General features: G+C 44.1%; 1 protein-coding gene across 5 annotated transcripts in view; it reads left to right on the top strand.

Moving 5' to 3' along the window:
• CFAP74 (cilia and flagella associated protein 74) overlaps positions 1-22,172 on the top strand; it is a 284,293-nt gene that overhangs the window by 111,608 nt on the left and 150,513 nt on the right. For all 5 annotated transcript variants that reach the window (XM_077457647.1, XM_077457646.1, XM_077457645.1 and 2 more), the window contains one exon: positions 14,623-14,751. In XM_077457647.1, the coding sequence (XP_077313773.1) occupies positions 14,623-14,751 (129 nt within the window). The remainder of the gene's footprint in view (positions 1-14,622; positions 14,752-22,172) is intronic.

Raw genomic sequence — 22,172 nt, 5'->3', positions numbered from 1 at the left:
TTGGCACCCCAGATGTTTTGGAACTACATTTCCCATGATGCTCAACTACACTGCAGAGTGCATGAGCATCATGGGAAATGTAGTTCAAAAACATCTGGGATGCTAAGGTCCGCCATCACTGGCCTAGGCTATAAGAAGATTACCAAGACCCTGAAACTGAGCTGCAGCATGGTGGCCAAGACCATACAGCGATTTAACAGGACAAGTTCTATTTAGAACAGGCCTCCCCATAGTCGACCAAAGAAGTTGAGTGTACGTGCTCAGCGCCATATCCAGAGGTTGTCTTTGGGAAATAGATGTATGCCAGCAGTGCTCATACCATACTCCGCACACTGCATCAAATTGGTCTGCATGGTTGCTGTCCCAGAAGGAAGCCTATTCTAAAGATGATGCACAAGAAAGCCTGCAAACAGTTTACAGAAGACAAGCAGATTAAGAACATGTATTATTGGAACCATGTCCTGTGGTCTAAGACCAAGATAAACTTATTTGGTTCAGATGGTGTCAAGCCTGTGTGGCAGCAACAGGTGAGGATTACAAAGACAAGTGTGTCAATGGCTGCATTGTAATTGGGGTGCTGTGATGTGTAAAGGGGCACTATGACATGAAGGGGACTCTAATGTAACAGGGGTGCTGTAATGTGATAAGGGGCACTGTGGTGTGTAAAGGGGCACTATAATGTGGAAATGTCTGCAATGTAATGGGGGCGCTGTGATATGAAGAGGCTGCAATGTAATAGAGTGCTGTGACATGAAAGGGAACTGAGGACAACGTGGGACTTCTGTGAAAGGGGGTCTGCAAATGTGATGTAAACACTGCTGAGATGTGTTGTAGTGCAAACATGATATTCAGACCTCTGCCGGATGAATATTTTACCAACTGGACCTCCATAAATTTTAATTCAAGACCCCTGGTATATACATAATATTATACATTATATTCTTACCAAAAAAAACAATTCATCACATGAACAGTCTCAAAACCATATCCATGCTGTGAGTGATACAGCCAAATATTCTAAACTGGAGGGTTGGATTGACCATAAAATGCATAAAAGAATTTGAAGAGCTGACAAGTTATGGTATAAACCTAGTAAATCATTTGCTTAGTGTCATCATTTTTCTTGCCGAAAGAGGATTGGCTTTTAGAGATGACCAAGCTATTGGTTCCAAACACAATGGCAACTATCTGGGAATTACTGTCAGACTACGATGCTTTCCTAGCACAAAACATCCAAACCAAGGCAAACAAGGGCAAAGGATGTACAAGTTATCTATCAGCAAATGTCTATGAAGAGATTTTAGAACATGTCATCAACCGGGTTAAAATGGAAAAGTACTACTCAGTATCTGTAGATTCATCTGAATAATATTCCCATACTGATCAGCTCACAGTTATTTTATGATACTTAGAAGGAAATCAACCTGTGGAGTCTTTAACCTTCTAATGCCCTGTGCACACGACCGGTTTTCCCATCAGAATAAACTCTGAAGGTTTTTCCGACGGAATTCTTCTGAAGCTGTCTTGCGTACACACAATCACACCAAATTCTGACCATCAATAACACGGTGACTTACAACACGTACGACGGGACTAGAAAAAGGAAGTTCAATAGCAAGTAGCCAATAGCTTCCGTCTCATACTTGCTTCAGAGTAACCAATCAGCTCTTTTGACATTGTCAGGTATCCGTTTGCCAACCAACACATGTCGGCTTCCGTGCGCATCACGATTATGTGGTTGTCTGTTTAGTATAATAATGCTTGGGATGAATTTACGTGAGTGAACATCTGCTTCTTGGTTGAAATTCGTTTGAGTCCGGCACCAGTGGTCTCTTATCCTTCGAAGATCTGAGTCTGATGCATACCTTGTCTTGACCTTTAAGATACGCACTCCTTACTGGGGCATCTGGTAAGGAGCCATTTGTTATCTACACGGTGGTGGTGCACTTTAATTTTTGCTTCACGACTACACCTGTTTTGGATTTTTGGACAAGTCACTGTGGACATTTGTTTGTTTTGAACTCACTTACCTGGACTTTTTAACGAGTTTTTTATTTTTATTTATTTTTGATTTTTGATTTTTATTTTAGTATTTTTTTTGCACATATTTCTTTGAAGCACTAGTACCATTGAGATTTCAGTATTGATTTATTAGTGCTTATTTATAACAATTGGTGTTATTTTATATGTGGTCTTACTTGTACTGCATGGGTATATGTCGCTAATGCATTTTCTATGTTGGGGTTTATGTTAATACTTTGCACAACATTGAGCACACATGCACTTTATTGTTTACTCACACCTTAATTTAAATATTAAGGATTGCGCAGTTCCATTATTTCCTTTTTTCAATAGCAAGTAGCCAATAGCTTCCATCTCATACTTGCTTCAGAGTATGCGTCATTTTTGGTACATCAGAACAGCATACAGACGAGCAATTTTCCTGATAGGAATTTGTTCCAACGGAAAAATATAGAACATGTTCTCTTTCTAGGCCTGTCAGAATTTGACGTAAAAAGTCCAATGGGGCATACACACGTCGGAATATACGATGAAAAGCTCCTGTCTGACTTTTTCTGTTGGAAATTCTGACCGTGTGTACAATTGACAGGTCCCTCAATGGGGCATAAAGGAGAAGAGATGGCGAATGTGCTCCTAAAGTTCCTTAATAATGTTGGACTTTCCATACAAGAATGGTGTGGACAAAGTTATGATAATGCAAGCAAAATGTCTGATCACTACAAGGGTATGCAAGCAAAACCAGAGTTAGACTTTCCCAAATTCTTGGTCTTGCACTGAGATAAGATCCAAACTATAATGCTTCATGAAAGTTGAGTAGTTTGACCATGTTGCTGCTCGACAGATTTGTTCTGGTGTCGCTCCAGCTCGCTCTGCCCAGGAGGCCGATAGTGCCCATCTGGAGTGAGCCATGGGGGGAAAAAAGGACATTCCATTACATAATTTTGGAAGATTCTACAATAGCCTGTTTAATCCATCTTGCAATTGTGTTTTTTGAAGCTTGGAACCCCAATTTTTTACCCGCATGTAAAATAGTGCATTTGATTTCCTAATGCTTTTCGACATCTCCAGATACTGTAAGACACAGGTTGTCTTCAAAAATTTGGAAAAAAAGGCTCTTTAATGGAAAATGCCTGAAGCTCCTGAATGCGTCTAGCTCTGGATATAGCCACTAAGAAGACTGTTTTGAGTGTGACCCGTTTTAAGGAGGGCTCTTCTTCCTGCAACCATTTTATCCATCCCTGTAGTACAGTTGACAGGTCCCATTTTGGTATAATTTTAAACGGAACAGATTTAATTCTGGCTAACCCCTTAAAGAGCCTGCTAACTAATGGGTCTAACGCCAAGGGTTGCTCTAAAAACACAGGGCCGCAACTTGTACCTTCAAAGTGCTAATGGCCAGTCCTTTATCCGCACCGTCTTGCAAAAACTCCAAGACTGCCGGGATACTTACAGATGTCTTCTTGGCATCTAACCATGAACAAAAAACTTTCCAAAATGTAACATAAATTGCTTGGGTTACCTTCTTTCTACTGGAAAGAATTGTATTTACCACCCTGTCTGAGAGCTCTTTAGACTTCAAGAGACTTTCCTCAGACACCAAACAGATAATTTTAGAGTCTGTATTTCTGGTACCCTGGGACAGCAGATCTTCCCTCTCGGGCAGCATGAGGGGAGGCTCCTCTCACAGGCGTAACAGCGCGGAAAACCACAGCCTCTTTGGCCAATACAGAACCACTAATATCATCGTGGTCTGTTCTTGAAGAAATTTCCTCAGGACTAGATGAATAAGTTTGAATGTGGGAAAAGCGTAGCAAGTGAGAAAGGTCCACTTTTGTGCCGAGGCGTCTATCCCTTTGGTCCATGATTCTCGATTCTCTCTCTAGCGAGAAGTACAGTGGAACCTGAGTGTTTGTTCTGTTGGCGAAGTCCACCTCTGGGAGACCCCACTTCTGCACTATCAGCTGGAAGATTTCCCTGTTTAGGGACCATTCTGACTCGCACACTTGGTGTCGACTCAGAAAATCCGCCAGGTGGACTGCTACCACGCTGTCCGAGAGGACCTGTACATGGTGGCCCTTCAGATCTCTGGAAAATGCTCTTAACGCTTTCCAAATCGCCTGCAACTCTTTCCAGTTGGCTGACCTTTGGGACTGTGCTTTCTCTCAGTGTCCTTGGGCTATTTTTGACCCCAAATGGGCCCCCCATGCCCAAGCATTGGCATCCGTAGTGATGCGAACAGACACTGGAAGATACCACCACAGCCCCTGTACTAGGTTCTCCTCTTTTCTCCACCACCACAGAGACGTGTCTAGGGAGGATTCTTGTGCCCCATCCCAGCTGTTGAGGATATGGGCCTGAAGGCCCTTGCCCAAGAGACCACAGGAATTGTTGCCACCAGCAGACCCAGTCCCAACATAGCTGAGTGGAGGGAAATTGCCCGATTGTTTTGCAAAAAGGTTGCCGTTGCCTTCACCCTTTCTACTTTCTCCTCTGTGAGAAAGATTTTTTGTGTCACTGAGTCCACCAAGAAACCCAGGTACAGTAAGGCCTGCGTTTGGATCAAGTGCGACTTTTCTTCTTTTACCAACCATCCCAGTCCTTTTAGAAGGGAAATGGCTGCCCGTAGATCGCCCTGTAGTTGGAGGGAGGGGTCAAGGAATAAAAGGTCGTCCAAATATGGTATGACTGTGATCCCCTTCAGTCTTGGGGGAGCCAATGCTTCTGCCAGGACTTTTGTAAATATCCTGGGGGAGGAAGATAGGCTGAATGGCAGGGCCCTGAACTGAAAATGAGGGGTCTGCCTTCCCCACTGAATCGCTATCCTCAGATATTTTTGAGAGTCGTGAATGGGGATGTGTAGGTAAACATCCCTCAGATCGAGGGAGGCCATGAAACAATCTGGGGGAAGAATTGATCTTACAGTAAAGATTGTTTCCATCTGGAATTTTTTGTATGTTACCCACTTGTTTAGTAACTTTAAATTCAAAATTAGCCAAAATTTGCCCGACGGTTTCTTCACTACAAACACATGCGAGTAGAAACCGTGGTTTACCTCCTGTCGTGGCACTGGAACAAGAACCCGCTGGTCTACCAAATCGCCAATTTGTGACAGTAAGGCCGTCACCTTCTGAGGATCTCTGGGGGGTTTGGTCACACAAATCCCCAAGGCGGAGTGTGCTCGAACTGTATTCGGTAGCCCTCCCTGATTATCCTCAGTATAAAAGTATTTGGGGTAGTTTTTTTCTTCCCACTGTGGGAGGAACTGTCCCAATCTTCCCCCCATGGGAAACAAGTCACTGGGACTTAGTGGTTTTCTTAGGAGAGGAAAACAGTAAGCCTTTCTGTTTTCCCCCTCCCCACTGTTTAGGAGCTGACCCTTGTGACTGTCCCTGCCTTTGGGGACGAAAAAACTTTCCCTGGTGCCTTTTTAGTCTTAGTAGGGAAGGCCTTCTTGTCCGCAGTGCAATCCAGAACCTTTTGTAGATCCTGCCCAAACAAGAGGTCTCCCTCAAATGGGATACCACATAGCTTCAACTTTTGAGGCCAGGTCCACTGACCAGGATTTTAACCATAGTGCCCTGCAAGATGAATTTACTAGGGCAGCAGTCTTTGCTGAAAATTTGACCGACTCTGCAGAAGCATCTGCCATATAGCCCACTGCTTTGTGCAGCATAGGAAGGGAATCCAAAATTTCCTCCCTAGAGGTCCCACTTTCTAAATGCCCTTGCAATTGTTCCAGCCAGACCTCCAGATTGCGAGCCACTATTTTTGTGGCCATCGCAGGCTTTACATTTTTCATGTCTACTTCCCATGACCTTTTTAACAGCACCTCCATCCTTTTGTCCATGGGTTCCTTGTGGACACCCATGTCCTCAAAGGCGAGATCTGTTGATTTAGTGCACTGGGAGAAGGCTGAGTCTACCTTGGGTACCTTGTTCCAGATACAGGTGGGATCCTCACTGAAGGGAAACCCCCTCTTCAAACTTTTGGGAAAAAATTGTTTTTTCTCCGGTTCTACCCACTCTTTCTTAATAGAGTCCACCAGTGCACTGTGAACTGGGAAAACCCTGGTTGGATCCTCTGTCAGGGTTTGATACATCCGGTCATGCAAGGACAGAGAGACCTGCTCTTCTTTAATTTCAAGCGTCTCATAAATCACCCCCAGTAAGGCATGGACCTCCTCGAGTGAGAGCCTGTATCTGGGTGAGCTTGTCCCTTGAATCGGAATATCTCTGGAAGATGCCGCCTCATTTAGGCCATCCAGAGAATCTAATTCCTCTTCCCCTGATTCATTACCCTCCTCTGGGGCAGAAGCAAGGGGAACTGCGGCTGGTTGTTTTGGGGTCTCATAGTTCGCCAGCATTGTCTTGGGCTTTACAGGCCCCCATAGCTTCCTTGTAAACCAACTTATCTTTGCAGGGTTTACAGAGGGGCTTAATCCATCCCTCCTTGAATTTGTTCATACATAATGGACATCTTCTTCCCCCCTGACCTCTCAGGTTCTTTGGGCAAAGCCTAAGACAAGAGAAGGAGAGAAGAAAAGGAAGGGAAACACAGACAAGCTACCATCATCATAACCTTAGCAAAATAGGATGCCTTCACCAAACACCTATGTGCACCCCACCAGCCGCTAACAGGATTCGCAAGACACCTTAGTCCGGATCCTGCTTAAATAGACAGAAGGGAGGGGAACAAACAAATGAACCACCTAATCTGTCCATCACTCCCCAGCCCCGTAGGTACAAGACACCTTTGTGTTTGCCTACCTGAGCTGGTTCGGCTCCACTGCCACCTTCTGCTGCGTCCATACTCCATTTGGAGGTTAGCCTGACCAACTGGAGGCTTTTCCTGAGCTTGTAGTGCAGCACAGTTCTGTTTGTGGCTGGCGCTTTTCAAATAAGGTGCCCTGGTTTCACGCGACCCGGAACCGGAAGTGGTTCCCCGGAAGTCCCCGCACTCCTCCTGCGTTCCACAGGCCAGACCTCAAAGCCTGCGCCCGCCCCGTGCCAAATATGTATTTTGGCAGTCAATCAGGGAACGCCAGCCCTCCCCGGGCTATGGAGGAGGTGGACGCCTTCAACCTCACTGGGGGACTCCAGATGTCCGCCCTTCTGTCGTCAGGTACGTAGACCGCCTTCCCCTACTCTCTTGGGCTATCCCAGTTTCAGGGGAAGGAGAGCTCCCATCCAGCCTCCTGAGGAGGAGGAAACACAGACTGAGGGTGAAGGGACAGGAGCCGTCCTTTAAAGGTCTGATGCTGTGTGTCCTGCCTCCGGAGGTGGAGCCTATTCTCTCTAGTGTTATTCTCTCTAGTGCTGTCCTGGACAGACGACTAGAGAAAAAAGTGTTAACCTGAATAAATATGCAAAGTATATACCTTGATTTGGACACTCACTAAACCTTGTTGGAAAAGATGCTGCACATTTTCTTAGTGAGGCTGTCAAGTTTTTTGATTTCATACAAATTCTGTATGCATTTATTACTGGCTCAACTAGAAGCTACAAGAAGCTTAAAGACAAGCTTGATAAGAAAGACCTCTCTGTGTCCATGCCGAAAAAGCTAAATAACATGTGTTGGTCATGCCGTGCTGATGCTGGGCAGGCACTAGTCCATGGCTATCAAAATATAATGGCCATTTTGTTGGAAATTTCAGCTGACTGTGAAGAGAGGTCAGAGTGCAGTAATATGGCAAAAGGACTGTTTGATCAGATGAGCAAACTTGAGATCGTGATTTTTGCAGAATTCTGGAACACTGTTTTACAGCGCTTTAACAGCTGCAGCAAAACTTTGCAGTCTGTTCAACTCAACCTAAATTCAGCAAATGGCGTTTTGAAATCATTAAAACATTTTATGAATGAATGATGTACTAAACTAACTTTTTTTTTTGCGCGTTCCAGAAATGGCGTCAAACTTCAGGACCCTATATTTTCTATAGGCGATGCTTCAAATGCCCCCTATAGGTATCAGTTTAGTATTACAGAGGAGGTCTAATGATTGCTCTCACTCTGGCATACGCAGTGATATGTAAACTCTGCATGTCTCCCCTGTACTCCACTGAATGTTTTGCAATGCAGGTCACATTACAAAACATCCTAGACAATAGAAAATTGAGCCGGGCACACCAAGAACGTGACTTGGAAGTTGAGACGTTGCTTTCCGGGTCACTGCAAGAAGGGGAGGAGAGCAGACGTGTATCCGCTCTTCTCCTTCCCCTCTACTCGCCAGCACCCACCATGACTGTCCCAGGCCTGCCGATGGGCAAATGGAGTAAGCATGGCGGGAGCATACGACCCGGGGGGGGGGGGGGAGGGTGGTTGTGGCAGCGGCGAAATGCTCTCACCTGACAGGAGGCTGCCTGTCAGTTTTTATGCAATCCCGGTGGCTGCAGCCACGGGATTGTGTGCAATACCCCCAGCCATTTCGCCAAACTGTCTATAACAGTGATGGCAAACCTTTTTGAGGCCGAGTGCCCAAACAACACAAAACCAACTTATTTCAAAGTGCCAACATGGAATTAAACCTACCAGTGGCTCTGTACAGGGGATGGGACTCATCATCCCTCTGAATGAGCCCTATGGGACCAAAAACTTACGATTCTGCCCAGAAACATTTTTCAAAGGAGTTTGTTACGCTCAGAATGCAGGGATCAGGAATGCATTACATTCAGAATACAGGGATGAGGGATGCATTGTGCTCAAAATACTGGAATCAGAGATGGATGCATTGTGCTCAGAATCCTGGGATTGTAGATGGATGCATGTGCTCAGAATACTGGGATTATAGATGGATGCATGTGCTTAGAATAGAGGGATCAGAGATGGATGCATGTGCTCAGAATACTGGGATTATAGATGGATGCATGTACTCAGAATACAGGGATCAGAGGTGGATGCATGTGCTCAGAATACATACATAGCAGTGTTCTCTGCATTCCCCCACCCCATAGCACTGTCATACCTGTGTATGTACAGCCAAAGTCCTGCAAATTGTCATGCTTCAGCACCCGAGTCCCTGCACAGGAAGCCGCTCTCCAAGTCCAGGAAGAGAGGAGTCATTCTTCTCTTCCTCGGTATCAAGATGCATCGCGCACTGTTTACAGCAGAGACTCTGTGTCCGTTCCACTGGGCTGCCCTCAGTGCATGCAGAGAGGGCTTTAGTCCCCTTTCACACTGGAGTGTTTTGCAGGCGCTATAGCGTAAAAAATAGCACCTGCAAAACACCCTAAAACAGCTGCTCCATTCACTCCAGTGTGAAAGGCCGAGGGCTTTCACACTGGAGCGGTGCACTGGCAGCGCGTCAGAAAAAGTCCTGCCAGCAGCTTCTTTGGAGCGGTGAACTCACTGCTCCTCCACTGCTGCTCCCCATTGAAATCAATGGGGCAGCACTTCGATACCACCGGCAAATCGCCACTCCAGCAGTGTTCTGCGGGCAGATTTAATCCCTTTTCAGCCGCTAGCAGGGGGTTAAAACCCACCCCGCTAGCGGCCCGAATAGCGCCGCAAAATGGCGGTAAAGCGTGCTATTTACTGCTTATGTACTGTTACAGATCTAGGACTTGTTTGTGGATGAGTTCTTTATGATTACATTATTAAAGTTTTTGTTTAGATAATTCTATGTGTGTGTCTGTTTTTTGAGATTTTGGGGTGAAGAGCAAGATTGCATTGGGGGGGGGGGGGGGGATTTTTTTTTAGCCCAGGGTCCAAAACAATTTAAAGATGGACCTGGTTTAGCTGCATACCTCATTTGAAGCAGTGATTTCTAATCTTTGAAGTTAGGGAGTCACCATAACAGCCTGGCAAAACATCATTTTTAGAATTGGACCACCCATGGTAGCCCCATATTTCTGGTATTACAGGTTTGCTTAAAGATTAACTGCAGTCTGCTCACATAATTTGTAATAAAAACATCTTTCTGGAGCTTCCCTCCAACTACTTTGCATATTATTTTATATATACCGTATATACTCGAGTATAAGCCGAGATTTTCAGCCTCTTTTTTGAGGCTGAAAGTGCCCCCCTCGGCTTATACTCGAGTCATCGCTGTCTGCCCGCTCGATCAGCGTGTCGAGCAGACAGACAGCGGCCATTCTATTCAAAAGCCGCGCCTCCGGCTCCGCCTTCGCCTGTGATAGGCGGAACACTGAATTTCCCAGCAGCCTGTGTTCCGCCTATCACGGACGTCGTATCATCCTCGTACTACGGACGAGGATGATACGACGTCTGTGATAGGCGGAACACAGGCTGCTGGGAAATTCAGTGTTCCGCCTATCACAGGCGAAGGCGGCGGCGCAGCTTTTGAACTTTACAATGGCCGCCGACGAAGAGGGCACGGGACGGCACGGCACGGGACGGGACGGGACGGGGGCAAGGCAAGGCACGACACGGGACGGATGCAAGGAGGCAAGGCACGGCACGGGACGGAGGCAAGGAGGCAAGGCACGGGACGGAGGCTCGGGACAAAGGTAGGCTGGACACACACACACACACACACACACACACACATGGATGGAGACACACACAGGGATGGATGGATGGATGGAGACACACACACACAGGGATGGATGGATGGATGGATGGAGACACACACACACAGGGATGGATGGATGGACACACAGGGATGGACGGACACACAGGGATGGACGGACACACAGGGATAGACGGACACACACACAGGGATGGACAGGCATGTCTCACCCTCGGCTTATACACGAGTCAATAAGTTTGCCAGTTTTTTTGGGGGTAAATTGGGGGCCTCGGCTTATATTCGGGTCGGCCTATACTCGAGTATATACGGTACTGTGATTCTGTACTTGCCAAATATGCTGCAGAAATCTCCCTCCACTGAGTCTGGCTGCATCCATTTTAACTGTGGGCAGCTGAAGCTGCTGCCTGTTAACTTCCCAGATTTACACAGACACACAGAGGCACACCTCCAGTTCTGCAGCTCTGATTTGCTCTTTTATGACTCCCCCCCTCTCCCTTCCTGGCAAACTCTCACAAGAGTGATAGAGCTGTGCATGATGTCATAAGCCTAGGCTTTTCACCTGACAAGAAACAAGAAGTGGGCTGTATAAGATATTTACTGGCAGAAAAAAATGTTTTACTATTCAAAGTTAAAACAAGGGCAGAGGATTTAATAGATGGAAAGATGAAAAAATGACTGAAGTTCCACTTTAAGGAGCTGCTCACTTATGTTGTCTGGCTCTTCTCTCATATCTATAGCTAGTAGAAGTTGCAGATAAACCAGCAAAACAATGTAGGACTTCTTTATCGTACATATTTTGATAAAAATATATACGGTATGTGAAGGAGGACTACATGAGGTATACTTACTACAGTTAAATACAAGCTTATCAGTGAAACTATATAAAAGGCAAATTGAGCAATACCATACAGCATAGTGACTTAGTGGTTAGCACTTCTGCTTTATAGCACTGGGGTCCTCTGTTCGTGTCCTGGTCAGGGCACTATCTGCATGGAGTTTGCATTGTCTCCTTGTGGACTCAGTATAATAACCTACTGAAATCAAAACAAAACCAGAGAAATGCATATCATACAAAATCAGAGACATTTCCAAGCTCAACTTACCGACCAGCCTGGGACCTGTCTAACCGTATGCTTTAAAAACAGGGGCTTACACATTTGCAAATACATGGGTACGTTACAGGCCCCATCAAGGCACCCCATTTTCTGTAGTCCCTAACTCTAACTATTAAGAGTCTCCACAGTGGAAGCACATGCATTTTGATGTATAGGTAAAGGGCAGGTGATCCGGAGGGAACCCACCCCTCCTTAAAGGCATAGGGGCACACAGAAAACCCGGCACATAGCACCATGGCAGCAAAGACATCAGTGCATTGTCTGACCAATATATTTACCATCCAAACAAGTGGCTACTGCCTCCATCTGTAACTGACCTTTTCAGCAAGGAGCACTGGAAGGGCAACGCATATCAAACAAAACCAGAGAAATTTCCATGCTAAACTTATCAACCAGCCTGTGACCAACCGAATAGACCTGTCTAACAGTATGCATTAAACACAAGGGTTTAGTCTGCACACATTTGCAAATACATGCGTAAGCTACAGGCCCTGTCAAGGCACCCCATTTTATGTAGTCCCTAACTCCTAAGGCCACGTACACACGCGGGGACTGTTCGCTCAACTTTGTCCGTCAAACAGTTTCAGCGGACAGTCCGCTCAAAATTAGCATGGACGGACTTGCCCACACACGACGAACGAACAGTCCGCTGAAACCGTGCGCGATGACGTGAACGGCACGTACGACAGGACGAAAAATACGACGTCCTATACACTGCAATGCAACCTTCGCCGTGTAAATCCTTTCTGAGCATGCGCGGAACTTAGTTTGACGAACAAGCCTACACACGAGGGGACTGTTCGCTGAAACAGAGTTTCAGCGGACAGTTTTTCGGAATTTCCGAAAAACTTTGTTCAGCAGACTGTCCGCTGAAACTGTCCGCTGAAAGCCCACACACGAGCGGACTGTCCGCCGAAACACTGTTCAGCGGACAAAGTTGAGCGAACAGTCCCCGCGTGTGTACGCGGCCTTACGCTCTTTTTTTTTTTTTTTTTTTTTAAGTTAGAGTTAGGAATTACTGGAAATGGGATGCCTTGACGGGGCATGCAACTTATGCATGTATTTGCAAATATGTGTAGACTAAACCCCTGTTTTTAACGCATACTGTTAGGTCAATTCAGTTGTTTGCAGGCTGTTTGGTAAGTTGAACTTGAAACTTTCTCTGATTTTGTATGATATGCATTTCCCTACCAGTGCTCCTTGCTACATAAGCCAGTTATAGGTGGAGGCAGTGGCCACTTGTTTGTAATGATAACCTATTGAGTACGCCAAAGATGGCTGCCTCACGTTCTGCCCAAATAGTAGATAAAGGGCTTTTTGTGTCACCAGAGAGAAGTGCTATAGAAATATTAATAATTAAATCCTGTAGAGGTTAGTCAAGAACTTATTGAAGACCCTAGACACTATAAAATAGTGAGGGTCACTCTTTATGAAGCTTATAGGTGAGCCATACTCCCCTGGATGGTTGGAAGCTGCCATGAGAACGGTTCACCTTTAGGAATGAATTGGGCCATGCAATGTGTGTGCAGTAAGGAGAGGAGCTGGTCAGCTTGTCTTGTTTGAAAATACTGTGCAGCACTAGATATTGCCATGCAGCCAAGATTGCTTGAATGGGGAAGGTAAATATTTCACCAGAAGGGCTGCTCTTAGGGGGTAATAAGGTTACACAAAGTAAAGTTCTTTAAATGTTTAGGGACTTATTCATTCAACTCTGAGAAAAGAAAATTGGTGCTCTGTGTTGTGAAGAAATAAATATATTTTCATAATTTCAATAGAGATGTTTAATCTCTATAGAGATGTTTAAGACTGTACGGATCCCAGAGACAAAGGTCAGTTTCAGCACACAAGTCACCTAAGGCCGCGTACACACGGGCGGACTGTTCGCCCAACTTTGTTCGTCAAACAATCCGACAAACAGTCCGCTCAAAATTTGCATGAACGGACAAGACCACACACGATGAACGAACAGTCCGCTGAAAGCGTGCGCGATGACGTGAACGGCACGTACGACGGGACAAGAAATTCGACGTCCAATACACTGCAATGCAACCTTCGCCGTGTAAATCCTTTCTGAGCATGCGCGAAACTTAGTTTGTCGAACAAGCCTACACACGAGCGGACTGTCTGCTGAAACCAAGTTTCAGCGGACTGTCTTACGGGAATTCCGAAAAACTTTGTTCGTCAGACTGTCCGCTGAAACTGTCTGCTGAAGCCCACACACGAGCGGACTGTCTGCTGAAACACTGTTCAGCGGACAAAGTTGGGCGAACAGTCCGCCCGTGTGTACGCGGCCTAAGTTGTCACCCTGAGACATCCTGTGTTTTTCTCCCTCTGTTGCAGGTCTGTAAACAAGCCGTTTGCAGAACCGGGAATATAACAATGAGTATGTACCTTCTTGCTCACTTTTTTATGGATGCTAAATATAATTTATTTGGGGACCCTTTGACCAGTGATAAAACCCTGAAAAACAGCAAACATCAACTGACTTCCCAAGGCTAAAATGCACCATATTCAAACAATGTATAGGTTCACACTGACAGCAGGAAGGAAATTGAGCGAATTCAGCTGAACCCACGTGATTTCATTCCTATATGTCAGTCCCGATTTCAGGGGGGCGATTTCAGAGACATCTGTGCGGGTTTCTGAAACCATACTTTGTTTTATCTTTAATGTTCAAAATCTTTGTGAATTATCTTGATTTCCTACATTGTCTTTCAATATGTCTGAAGTGGCTCTCTGTACTTCTGAGCCTCGTCAGTGGGAGGTTAGGATGACCCACCCAAGGAATATATTATTTTTTATCCTCCCATAATCACAAATTGCAATCGTGGTGATGCTCAGAACAATCTGTACTTCTATGACCCCAACTGAGCTACGTTTATATACTTATATTTGTACTTGGAAAATCTTGAAATAAATAATTAAAACAGAAATGGAAAATAAATGCAATAGTGTGCCCATATGTGTAATAGTATTTCAAATTCTTGTGTCTGATTTCCAGAGCAACAACTGCCCTTCGTTTAAAGTTTGAAGTGTGCAAAGAACTAAGAAACCACATGGAGCTGCTTCCAAAGACTGGTTTCATCCAAGCTCAGTCATCCTTCAGCGTACAGCTCAAGTTCATACCCAGGTATGTCCTCCATCAGTCCTTAGTACTTCAGAAATTACATATAGAACTTCTCGCCACAGCACCCTGGGACGTATTACCAAAATTACAAAAATATCAACATTTGTTTGTACAGTATAAGACACTTTCCATATTTAAAATAAATAAATAAATCTTCTAATGAAAAGAATATGGTGTGCATCATAAATTAGGCATAGATGTTTCATCAGTCACATGTTGTTTGTTTACTCTATATGATGGTCAATTTGTTTCGTATGTTTTCATACTTCATCAGGTACAAACAATATGCTTATTCATCGATCCTTACTGTAACATATTCTAGGATAACAGTAAAACATAAATTATCATAAAGTTATTTTGCTCTCTATATAAGTAAAAGGCTATATCCGCCCCAAAGTAAAATAATAATAAAAAAAAAAATGTCTACTAATGCACATTACATACAGACATCTAAACGTTAAATTCGGTATTATTCCATCCATACACTTAAACAGATCTCTGAATGATTTTCAAATGCAGTGTGGAGATAGTCTTTAGTGCCTTTCAGAGCAAACAGTCAAGTAGTAGCTTTCATTCTCCAAATTTCAGTATAACAATTACAGCTGGGTTTTAGTTGCTCCATCCAAGGGGTTGGCCTGCTATACTGGTAGCAGGTACGTATACTGACTGCTGCATTACTATGAAACAGAGTTTCTGACCCTTTTATCTAATGTACCTGTGACAGACCTAGCTGGGACTGAGGCTCTTAGAGGGGACTGAATGTGAGCCACTTGCCTTGTGATTATGGGCACTCACATTTGGGGGAACGGTGCTCTTTGTGAGCTGTATGCCTGGGGACCCCTGAGGTGGTGTGACTTGGATTCAGGTCCGTGCCCCCCCCCCCCCCCACCCAAGACACACAGACTCTGGATATGTCAATGCCATGTTAGCAATAGACTGAATCACACTATTGGGACACAAACTCTTAGATGCTAATATCATCACCTCCAGCCCCCTGTCTGTGTCTTGTATAATGTAAATGAGTCTAGTCTGGCTTGACACAGATTCTAAAGAGTATTTTACCTATTGTTGTTTTGTTGTTTGTGCTAATTAACCTGCAATTGAATTGTTAGTGAGCTAGGAGCCGAAAAGTCTTATCCCTCAGTCAACTAGTCTGAGTGTTGATTTAGATAATTAGCTCATGCTAATTAGGTTAGGTTTTAGTCTTCTACTGTATAATAAATACTTGGCATTTTGGTTCTAATAAAGCAGTCCATGTTGAGCAGCTAGGCAAGTCTCGTCTTGTTTTGTGCTTGTAATCGGTTGGAATATCTGATATCTATATTCAGACTTAGGAAGCGGTATACTGACGGAAGCACTCAATCGGAGTGTGGGATCGGTTTCGTCACAGTACCTATATCTGATACTGCTTATTTGTCCCTCCCCAATGGGGGATGCACAAAAATTGAGATTTTATGAAAAGTTATGATTGCCCATTAGTGAGGTCAGCAAATGAAACTGGATATAAAAGCTGACCATACTGGTAGCAGCCTAAGGCCGCGTACACACGCGGGGACTGTTCGCTCAACTTTGTTCGTCAAACAGTTTGAGCGGACAGTCCGCTCAAAATTAGCATGGACGGACTTGGCCACACACGACGAACGAACAGTCCGCTGAAACCGTGCGCGATGACGTGAACGGCACGTACGACGGGACTAGAAAACGACGTCCTATACACTGCAATGCAACCTTCGGCGTGTAAATCCTTTCTGAGTATGCGCGGAACTTAGTTTGACGAACAAGCCTACACACGGGCGGACTGTCCGCTCAAACAAAGTTTCAGCGGACAGTTTTACGGAATTTCCGAAAAACTTTGTTCGTCAGACTGTCCGCTGAAACTGTCCGCTGAAGCCCACACACGAGCGGACTGTCCGCTGAAACACTGTTCAGCGGACAAAGTTGAGCGAACAGTCCCCGCGTGTGTACGCGGCCTAAGATGACCTCTAGATTTTAGGAGTTACAGCTAAGTATCTTGTGGAGGCGACCCTCGGTATGCAGAGACTGGAATTAATTCCCACATTACTAATGAAGGAAAAAATATTACAGATAAGTGCAAATAGTGCAGTGAGTGTTGTGATCTGCCCAAAGATGAGAAAGTGAGTAGAGAACCGTGCTAGGAAAATGCAAATGATCAGCTGTATTATGAGCTATAGATACTGGACATGTGGTGGTCTTACAAGAAGTTTGAGATCAGAATTTTCAGATGTAGCAGGTATATGCACATTGAGATCAGAATTTTCAGATGTAGCAGGTATATGCATCAAGAGTGTCCCAAAACATTGTTTGGACTGTGAACAAGTTTTGTTGGGAACTGCCCAAATATGAGAAAGTGAGTAAAGAACCGAGCTAGGAAAATGCAAATGATCAGCTGTATTATGAGCTATAGATACTGGAAATGTGGTGGTCTTACAAGAAGTGACACATTGAGATCAGAAGTTTCAGATGTAGCAGGTAAATGCATCAAGAGTGTCTGAAACCATTGTTTGGACTTTGAACAAGTTTTCATTTTCTGTCCATGTCCATTGCCTTATCTAACTTTGATTTTATGCTAAGGAGTATGGTTATCGTTTTTAAAGTGACATTTTTTTTTTTTTTTGTGAAAATCAATTATAAAGCACACATTCCATACTTTCAATCAGCTGCAAAGCCCCAACTACTCTTGAATGCTGGGCTATTTGGGTTTGGAAAAGCTCTGACCCTTTCTGTTGTTAGTAAAATTTGCCCTCTCCCTCCTGCCTCCCACATATTCCTATTGGTTCATAACTGAGATGAGCCAGGAAAGGCTGGGCAAGTTTCAAAACTACCAAGAATTTTTAAAGCTTTGCTAATTCAGAATAATAAATTAAAAATTTAAAAAAATAAATTTACTTTACTAATAAATAATTAGTAAAGTAGGGGACTGCAGGAATTTCCAGGGACCTCTAGGTGCTGACACTTTATTTTTTTAATTTTAGCAGCTTAGACAGGGTCATATGACTTTGACTTGGGAGGCACAGCCGTTCACATGCATCTAAGAACATCACAAGTGTCCCTAAGGTCTCCTAAAGTGTTTTTTTTAACATCCGTTTGCAGAGGGTTTTGGTTTAATTTTGTGGAGTGTGCAGCTTATTGGTAAGGGCAAAGAATGATCAGAGATTGTGTTCTGCCCACAGAAAGGAAGGTGAATAGGGAGCCATGCTAGGAAAATTCTCAGATTTCTATAAGGTCTAGACACTGGATATGTGGTAGTCTTACAAGAAGTGGCACATTGAGATGACAATATCCAAATGTAGCAGTTATAGTGTGTGTGTATATATATATATATATATATATATATATATATAATATATATATATATATATATATATATATATATATATATATATATATATAATGTGTATATAATAGTTAATAGAAAGGTTCCAAACCATTGTTTGAATGTAAAAAGGTTTCCCTCTCCATAGTAGAAAGCAGACAACTTTTCTGCTGCAATTTTAATGGAATCAAAGTCCATCACTGGAAAGTTTATAAAGAATCCAAATAAATCACACAGTTCACTGTAACCTCCCAGTCGATGCTCCAGACACTCTAAAAGTTTGTCAACACATGGGAGAAAGGGCCTTAGGCCCCTTTCACATGGGTCGGATCAGTAATGATTGGCCCCGTGATGATCCGCTTGCTCAGCGGGGATCGCTCCGTTGTCCCCGCTGAGCCGGCGGTGGACAGGGCGGTCTCTGCACACTGTGCAGGGACCGCCCTGTCAGTTCTCTGCTCTCCTCTATGGGGGATCGGATGAGCACGGACCGTCTGTCCCGTGTTCATCCGATCCGCTCTGCAGACGGATAGAATAATAGGATTTACCTCGGTCTGCAGAATCGGACAATTGCGGAGGCGGACGATAGCGGGTGTCTGCGGATGTTTATCCACAGACACCCGCTATCCCATAGGAATGCATGTATGTCCGTATTTCATCTGCAAACGGATGGATGAAATACGGACATACTGTCCGCATGTGTGAAAGGGGCCTAAACATAAAAGGTCTCCTTGGGTGTTAAGTGTGCTTCTTCACTGTGTCCATAGTCAAGTGGCTGCTGACGGTCATTTCAGCATTGAAGTCGACAATTATCGCACAGTATATTCTTCAGTATCTGTGAGACGCTTGCCAGCTTCTTCAAATGCATCAAATTTAGTACGTTGTTCATTCACAAAAGCTTTTATTGATTTCAAAACATGTATATGTTTTGGTGGCCCACATTTGCGCAGGCACAGCAGCCCAATAATTTGAATGCAGCATTTTTAAAATGCAGTGGCATTGAAATCCATTCTGCTTTTACACCATGCGACTTACCTGCAGTTCCTGCACACACAAATACACTGTGTTTTTAAAAGCATGGCCTAAACATCTAAAAATGCAGCAAGTTTGCCAGTGCAGGAACTGCAGGTAAGTCACATGGTGCAAAAGGACAATGGAGAGACAGTGCTGTATTTCACTGCTTGATGGGCATAGGTGTGTGAAGAATATTAAAAATATCTATATTCTTGTATCTCAGAGGCGTTTCCGAATCAATTGCATCGATAGTCAAACTGACTTAAAAGAAAGTGTGAGTTTATTTGTCACACAATTGACATCATAAATACAATGTAAAAAGTATAATAGTTCAGTTCAGTGTAGGTAAAAATATATGAAATAGAATAATTATAAAGCTGTAATAAGCTTATGAAAGCATGTGTGTTTCAATGGTGCTGCATTCTGTCCATATTGACCTCGTGTGTCCTCCAAGAAGAAACAGGAAATGATGTTCTTAGACTTCTGGCAGAATTCAGCTGTCCCAAGTCATCAGTCTCTGTGTGAATATGTCAGGGTGTGTGTGTGTCTGTGAGAGTATGAGTGTACGTGTGTGTGTCAATGAGTGAGCCTCCTTCAATCTCGAAAACATAGGCTTATATGCTACATGTGAACGTCATAACCTGACAAACTTAGAACCTTGTATGGCACACATTCATTTCTGCTAACTTCCGCAATGTGCGATCCAAAAGTAGATACTAACTCAGAGAGTTATATGGAGCTTGATTGACAAGCTCACATGTAACACTCCATACTTGACATAATGTGCTGTTCATATAATGTCATAACCATACATTTACATAATATGTACACATATTAGCAACTTTACATGAAAGAGGAAGTAAACCCTGATGAGTTTCATTCCCTGTAAAGGCAAAGCATAATGGACTACTATGCATCACATAGTAGTCCATTATGTGTCACTTACCTGACACAGGAGCCAGCGAAGTCACCGCTGTCCCCTGTAGTTCCGAGCGTCCATCTTCTTGGTGGGTCTCCGTGGGTCTCGCTGCTCCGGCGCTGTGATTCGCGGGAGCAGCGATGACGTCACTCCCGCATGCGCACGGGAGCAGAGACTCGCGGCATTGCCGTCATCGATAATGCCCCGCTCAGTGCGCCGTATAGGTTTGGGAGATATTTCTTGGACCTACAGGTAAGCCTTAATCTAGGCTTACCTGTAGGTCAAAGTGTGTTGTAAGGGTTTACAACCACTTTAAGTAACTATATACTAATATGTATTAACATGACTGAGACTACTCTAAACTTATTTTAACAAGATATAATCCATAATGTATCATTGCTTTGGCTACATAGACACATGTCTATTTTTGTCTTCTCATGACATTCTGTACCAAGATACCATATATGTCATAGCCAAATTGGCTACATCAGAAACTTATTACTAACTCAGCTTTAGATGAGGATATGTTTCACTGAACACTTGATCAAGGTCATTCACACATACTATTTATTATGATTAATCATAAAACCAAATATGTTTTGCAAGCTTGCCATAAATATATTATAACACCTATAAGTGCCGAATTATGAATTTGGAATAATATTCTAACAGTGTGCACAGCCTATTACATTATGCATGCACTTTTTTTTTTTTTGCAAGAAACGCAGGCATGGCAGCCCATTCAAATGTATAGGCTGCTGTGCCTGTGCAAATGTGGGCCGCAAAATGCATACATGTAAACCAGCCAGGCCCAAAATAAGCCCATCAAGCTGTTAAATACAGTAATGCTATGTGCTATAATACTGTGTGTACTGTACTAAAAAATACAGCCACAGCCTCACTCAGCCTGGACTGCAGGTCACCATTTTTAAACTTTCTACTGTTCTACACATGGGGAACGGGAGCCAGGGGAGAAGACCTACCTTGTCCTCCTGGCCAGCTGAGCTCCGATCAACTCTCTACACTACTAGTTTCACTTGACCACCAGCACTCTGACAGCACTCCACTCCGTGCCACGGTCTGACTCCTCCTACTGAGGCCTCCGCTCCTCCGATCACATACACTTGTACAGGCAGACAGCAGTGACTGTGCATGCATAGCAAGGGGCAGGGCCAGAGCGTCCTTGGAGCTCAAGGCCCCGCCCACCCGTGGCCCGCTCCTCGATCGAGAAAATGCAGCACTAGCACTGCTGCACTGTGGGCGCTGATGCCAACTGATGACGGTGACAGACTGTGTGTGAGGATTTTGTGCGCCAATGTGCTGATTTGCAGGCAGCGCGCAGGCTTAAGAGGCAGCTCTGCTTTGGGCCCCAAACAGTGACAGGGCCCTGGGCAGCTTCCCCATTTGCCCTGCGATAAAGACTGCCCTGGCACTCACCAGAGAGCTTTCCCCTCTAGGGGGTAGACAGCATTCACAGCACACACTGGCTAAAAGAGCAGACCTCAGATCTACATTTGGTGTATTTCTCCTCTTTCCTTTAGTTTTTCTGCCCCATCGTTCCATTTATGTGTGGAGATAATAAAGGCAAACCCCATAGTGTAATACTGTTTTTTGTTTTTATTATAAGATTATCCAAAATGCACTTACAATGTAAAAACTATTAAATAGCATAAAAATCAGGGAAGACCGGTCTGCAATGCAGTCCACACCATTCATTTAGTGGGTGTATATAAACCAATGAAGAATGTATTTCTTACATAGGTTTATGATCTACAACATTTAACACTTATTTGTTATTTAATTGGTAATTAGTATGGATGTTCAAACACACAGGACTATATTGAGTTTTTTATTTTTGCAAATGAATATCATTGTGTTGATGCAGGAAGGGTTAGGCAAGTTTCAAAAATACCAGGAATTTTCAAAGCTTCATTCGGAAAGGGCATTCAGTTTTATCCGGGAGGGCTGAAAAAATGTCTGCTGTTATGCTGTTACTTTTGTTTTTTTAGACACTTTAAACCATATGCTGCTCCCCTGTAGTCCTTTGCTATTGCTTTTAGAAAAATAGGTCAGCTTTAGGAAGAGTTAGCTTTGGGAGGCTTGGGAACCGTTGTTATGCATCTGGGAACAACACAGTATGTGTGCCCTACACTCTCTTAG

The sequence above is a fragment of the Lithobates pipiens genome, unplaced genomic scaffold (genome assembly GCF_037356315.1).
Source record: "Lithobates pipiens isolate NorthernLeopardFrog02 unplaced genomic scaffold, aLitPip1_a1.2 Scaffold_27, whole genome shotgun sequence".
In the NCBI taxonomy this organism is placed as follows: domain Eukaryota; kingdom Metazoa; phylum Chordata; class Amphibia; order Anura; family Ranidae; genus Lithobates; species Lithobates pipiens.
The sequence above is the reverse complement of the archived record's forward strand: the minus strand, read 5'-3'. Positions and strand labels throughout refer to the sequence as shown.